At 47.3% G+C, this 5,779-nt stretch overlaps 1 protein-coding gene across 1 annotated transcript; it reads left to right on the plus strand.

Annotated features, from left to right (window-relative positions):
• Positions 1-5,779, plus strand: ywhag2 (3-monooxygenase/tryptophan 5-monooxygenase activation protein, gamma polypeptide 2). The gene is made up of 2 exons (XM_053873263.1): positions 1-268; positions 2,659-5,779. Exons 1-2 carry the CDS (start codon positions 182-184, stop codon positions 3,313-3,315), a joined length of 744 nt encoding a protein of 247 aa, XP_053729238.1. The 5' UTR covers positions 1-181; the 3' UTR covers positions 3,316-5,779.

Here is a 5,779-nt window from a genome sequence, read left to right on the forward strand (position 1 = left end):
GAGGGAGCGCGAGCGGAGAGGAGAGGGTGTCCCGTCTGCGCGGAGCACAGACAGACAGCAGGGAACAGCTGCAGCGTTCACTTCGGATTTCCACTGCATTGCGATTGTACCGAGATCGATCGTTTCCTCCGAATCTCCCAAGTCGAGGCGCTCCAACAGCGACCACTCATCACCTTCAGACATGGTTGATCGCGAGCAGCTGGTGCAGAAAGCCAGGCTGGCTGAGCAGGCAGAGCGATACGATGACATGGCTGCTGCTATGAAATCGGTGAGTCCATTCACAAATGTGTCCGTGATGGAGCTGGGAACGGAGCGACGCGCGTTTTTGAGGCGCGTCTCGGTGTCGGACGGGGCGAACGGTGGCGTAATACCGCCGAAGACCGACCGAACATGACAAATAATGACGCGTAGGCGTTCTGATTTCGTCGTTAATTCATCCGTGTGATCCGGTCTAACGAGTCCTTTCTAACTGCCTCCTCCTTGGGCGGTGCCTTTCTGCCGGAGGAGCCACTCAATAAAGGGCCATTCCACCCTCACACAGGCCTTTCACTACAGCAGGATCGTCTTTTCCATCCTCATTATTCCTACTTAGGACCAACAATTCCTATCTGAAGACTCACTTCAGGTACTCCTTCCTCCGTCTTCCGTCACCTCCGCTTAAAAAAAAAAAAATCCCATATCAGATCTAAATTGATGAAATCCTGTGGAATATATCGGGTAAAGATGATTTTTCCGAGTCATGTTTCTGTTTTAATCGAGTCTGACAAAGTGTAATTTACTCCCAACAAACATAGGAGGCAGTAGAATCTCTCTAGAATATTCTTTGTCATATTGCAGTGATCAGATTTGAGTCTACAGACAGTCTATTCTTCTTTTCCTTCTACAACCCTCCTATTGTCTAATGGATAAAATAGAGCTTCGGGGTCTATGGCCACTAACTGGTCACCTTGACTATTAAAAAAAAATATGCTGTGTCACACCTTGGCACTGATTTTATCAAGGTTCATGTTATAAACCGGTTCCTGCAAGGAGAAGGACAGAGCCCCTCTGGATCATTTGTCACCGGGGGTTTCTGGTTGCAGGAGGTGGGGATGATGTGCAGGGAGGGATTTCGTTCCCTTTAAACAATCTGCCGTGTCAGTGCAGTCCATACCGGGCCCCTCTTCTTTTTTTTTTTTTTTTTTTTTTTTTTGCAGGGGTGTGTACTCTCACTCCCTCATCGACAGGGAATCCCTGTCCCATTGTGGACAGGGAGGACAAAAGATGACCCGCCGCCTCTTTGGGCCTCCAAATCGATCATTGTGGTAGACTTTCCATTAAAATACCTTGAAATGATTTCAGTCTTCACATCTGTTCGGTGTTTAGCATTTGAATTGAGAGTGGATCAAAGCACGGCGTCTGGGTAGGTCGCTCCGCTCGCCGGCGTTCATGACGTCAGCCGTCAGCGCCATCTTTGTGCTCGGAGAAATTGCTCCTGAGGAACCTAAACTGGAGTCAACCTCCTCAGAAATGTGTGGAAAATGATAGTGTTGCTTCATGCGGTATTTCGACCTTTCCTCGCCGCCCCCGTGTCACCGGGACCTGTCAAAATCTAAATTTAACAACTGGAGTGATGTCACAGCACGGCGTTGCAGTCAGGTAAAAAGGTCATGTCGAGCCAGGGAGAAGGTCACTGGGACACCCCTCCCTCCTTGCAGTGATGGTTTTACTTACAGTGCAGCTGCCCCACAGAGCTGCTGAGAGCATGTCAGCCATCCACGGTCCTCTCCCCCCCCACCACCTCGCGTCCCCACCCCCACTGCTGCTTCTGAATATCGCTCCTCTCTAACTAGCATTAGCTGTGCACGTGGTGGTGGGAGATAATGGAAGCCAGGGTGAACAGATCGCCATGGAAACTGGGAATTGTACCGATGAAATGTAAAAGCCAAACACTTTTTTGGAGATGAGATTATATGGATAAGCGATGAAATGGTCTTCCGTTGAGCAAACAGCTTCAAATGAAGCTGGGGGGAGGAGAGACAGAGACGTCTCTGAATTTTCCCCATCTGGCCTTTGGTCGACAGGCAGTGGGAGCCGCTTGGAAAACCTCCCAAGGAGGGAAACCAGGTGGTTTTTACATAACTGGGCTCCTCACCCCGTCCTGGAGGGACACACCCACTCCCTCCTTTTGGGATGTCCCTGATTCTAGTGGAATAGTTCTATTCGTCTAGCTGTCCTTGTGAGACCTCAACGCCGACCGGCCGAGTTGATGGATGGATTGGTGACTCCACCTCCAGACTGCGCTGTGCAGAGTGGGAAGCCGTTGTAGGCAGTGGTTCAGGCGCTTGCCAAAGACGACAGAGACAGCTGCTCTTCTCTCCAGAGACTTGGCTTGAGTCCCACCTGCAGCCCCTGCACATAGTTTCCTGTCCGTTAGCGACTTTGTTGGCTATGCTGAACCAGTGGGAGACTTGTTTATGGGGTCACCAGAAGGGTATGGCCGAGTCATTGTAACTCCTGTGGCGCGTGTACCCAATGGGATGTCACCGAATAACACTTCATACTTCATAGTCCTGCTTGTTGGCCTGCGCCCGGTTTATTTTTTGAGCATCACCGTCCACTGTTCCCTCCCTGGCGGTGACGTCCGTCTCATGGGCTTTGACTGCTGTGTCTCCTCAGGTAACAGAGCTGAACGAGGCCCTGTCCAACGAGGAACGGAACCTCTTGTCCGTGGCTTACAAAAATGTGGTGGGCGCCCGCCGCTCGTCCTGGAGGGTCATCTCCAGTATCGAGCAGAAGACCTCCGCCGACGGCAATGAGAAGAAGATCGAGATGGTGCGAGCCTACAGGGAGAAGGTTGAGAAGGAGCTGGAGGCCGTGTGCCAGGATGTGCTCAACCTTCTGGATAACTTCTTGATCAAGAACTGCAGCGAGACACAACACGAGAGCAAAGTCTTCTACCTGAAGATGAAGGGCGACTACTATCGCTACCTGGCCGAGGTGGCCACCGGGGAGAAGAGGGCCACGGTGGTGGAGTCGTCGGAGAAGGCCTACAACGAGGCCCACGAGATCAGCAAGGAGCACATGCAGCCCACCCACCCCATCCGCCTGGGCTTAGCTCTCAACTACTCTGTCTTTTACTACGAGATCCAGAACGCCCCGGAGCAGGCCTGTCATCTGGCCAAGACCGCCTTCGACGACGCCATCGCCGAGCTCGACACCCTCAACGAGGACTCCTACAAAGACTCCACTCTCATCATGCAGCTGCTGCGAGACAACTTGACACTGTGGACAAGTGACCAGCAGGATGACGAGGGCGGTGAGGGCAACAATTAAACGGAAGCCACTCTTCGATTTAAAAAAAAAATTATGAAGGCGCTGGTGGACTTTGGCAGCCGCTTTTGCCGATGATACTACCGCAGCAGCAGTTCTTTATTTTTCCATGTGTTAAAAGAAAAGAATCAAAAGAGAGGTGAGAGTGGAGGTTAAATCTTAGTTTAAATATATATAGAAATATATATACAGTTGAAAGGGGCCTCCTTCTTCTTGATTTTCTCTTTGACATTTGCCAAAACCACTGATATGTCAGTCAATCAGCCTGCAGTGGTTGTTCTTGGATTGAAATGGCGGCCTCACACTGGCATCGGGACTGGTCTTGTTCTGTCAAGATAAGCTGCTTTGTTAGGTTTTTGCGAGATAGAGCTGCATTTGAGTCACTTGAGAGAGAAAATGCTTGAATGGGAATGCCTCACTAACAAGTCTGCATTGGTTCCAGTCGACACTGGCGGGACGGGCCTTTAAAGCCCCCGCCCTCCAATTCGTACCCAGATTCTAAAGCTCAGATCAGTCTGAATTGGCTTCTACCGAAACATAAATGTGTCACTGGAACCAATGATTCTTTTGGCAACTGAAAGCAGAGACTTAACAGTCATTTAAAAAAAAAAAGACAAAAAAAAGAATAAAAGCAGCTTCGGAGTTTGTGGTTTATTTCTGTGTTTGTTTTATTAAATGCACTTGCCTACTATACTGTTTCTTCAGTGTAAGATGATGACAACAATAATATTCAATATTGTGCATGCTGGTGATGTATTTATATACAGTAGCTTGACTTTATTAACTTATACTGTGGGTGTTAAGTATTCATATGATTGAGAAAAACAGGCTTTGTCTAATGTTGATTTCTTATTTATTTTGATATCTTTTTGATTTGCTTCTACCAAAATGGTGATCGTAAAAATTGACCTGTACTGGGCGTTGCTATAGTGACATGCAATATGTGTATTCAATTTGTTACTGAAAGAAAAAAAAAGAAGATTAAAACCTCACCAGTGATCACTTAATCTTACCTGCTGGTGTTCGTCACATATGTTTTTTCAATACTTTCTACTGTCATGCTTATCCAGTTGAACGATGGTGATGTTTTCAGGCTGTTATGATTCACCACATGGACCATGTTTCTTTCTGACAGTATTTTATTTTTTGTTTGTCTCTTTTTTTTCCTCTTTTTTTTTTTTTTTTTTACCTTTTAGCTGTTCCTGAGTGACAAAATATCTTGAATGTGAGTCATTATGTAGCAGTTGCACAAGAACCGAAATAATAGCTATGATAATAAAAAAGAATATGACTAAATTATTAACGCGCCATTTCGGTGGTGGTCCAGTGTATTGTTGTATCGTCGCCCACTCTGGTGCTTTCTTTTTCTTGTTAGCCGTTTTGGATTGTCGGATTCTTTTTATTTTTGGGTTCGCTACGGTTTGTGCCTGTATCATGATGAAGCATGTGTGCAAGATGTAATATCCAACCTGAAACGGTTTCTCACGTTGTGTTGCTTTGTGCAGCATGTCAACATGCATCTTAGACGACTAGCATATTCGCGCAGGGGATGGCTGGAGAGGGGCTGCACCATATCAATAAAAGGAATGCCTTGACCACCCCGGATTTAAAGACACACAACGTTCGTTTATTTAGCTTGGACGCGCCGCTTCATTCGCCTCCAAATATTCTCCCCACCCGGAAGGACAATGGTCCAGAGTTCGCCCTTTGGTCTCCTTCCAGCTACGTGCTTTGGAAAACTTCCAAAGGGCTGAAACAAGGTGACATCAGCTACATGGCACCTGCTTCCTACAGTAGGATCAGCAGCTCCACTCCAGTGATCGCTAATGCTCTTTCACAAACAGAGCTTCAGCTGAGAACCATGGCTTCAGACTTGGAGGTGCTGATCCGCTTCATATCAGACCAAACATATCGACACATTTCAGTCAAACAGCTGGACACCAAAACATCTGCTCTCATTGTGCCCCCCTCGCTGCTGAGTCACTCTGCCTTGCTGCTAACTCTATAGCTCTCAGCATAAAATGGTTGTCATCTCGCAGGAGACGGCTCACGGAAGAAACCAAAAGCCTTAAAAGTCAGTTACACGGGCTGATGACATCACCGTCCCGAGCCGGCCGCCATGAGCTCACGCTCCATGTCACAGCTGCTTTGGTTTATTTTTAACCTGCTATAAAGTTTGTGGTTTTCCGACGCTCGCCCGGCGAACGGCATGAAATCATGACGGCATTCTGCACAAATGTTCACATTGCTTCCCCTTGAATGCTACACTTTGAGTTCTTTGAGTTTTTTTTTTTTCGACTGGATTTTCTTTTTTTGGTTTAATTTTGTCTTCTGTTGATCTATTTATTTGAGAAGTGTTGCCAAGAATACATGCATTGTCTCCACAATGGATTCCTTTTTTGCTCTTTTTTTCTGTGTTTGTGTCGTTCGCACCTCAGTTTGTGAGTCAGAAGTCAGGATTCTGAAG

This window comes from Synchiropus splendidus, chromosome 8 (assembly GCF_027744825.2).
Source record: "Synchiropus splendidus isolate RoL2022-P1 chromosome 8, RoL_Sspl_1.0, whole genome shotgun sequence".
Classification (NCBI taxonomy): domain Eukaryota; kingdom Metazoa; phylum Chordata; class Actinopteri; order Syngnathiformes; family Callionymidae; genus Synchiropus; species Synchiropus splendidus.

What these genes read in the sequence shown, in the direction of transcription:
- ywhag2 (XM_053873263.1), top strand. Translation starts at nt 182, where the DNA reads ATGGTTGATCGCGAGCAGCTGGTGCAGAAAGCCAGGCTGGCTGAGCAG. An exon ending in TGGCTGCTGCTATGAAATCG is followed by an intron (nt 269 to 2,658) that starts GTGAGTCCATTC and finishes GTGTCTCCTCAG; the next exon opens with GTAACAGAGCTGAACGAGGC.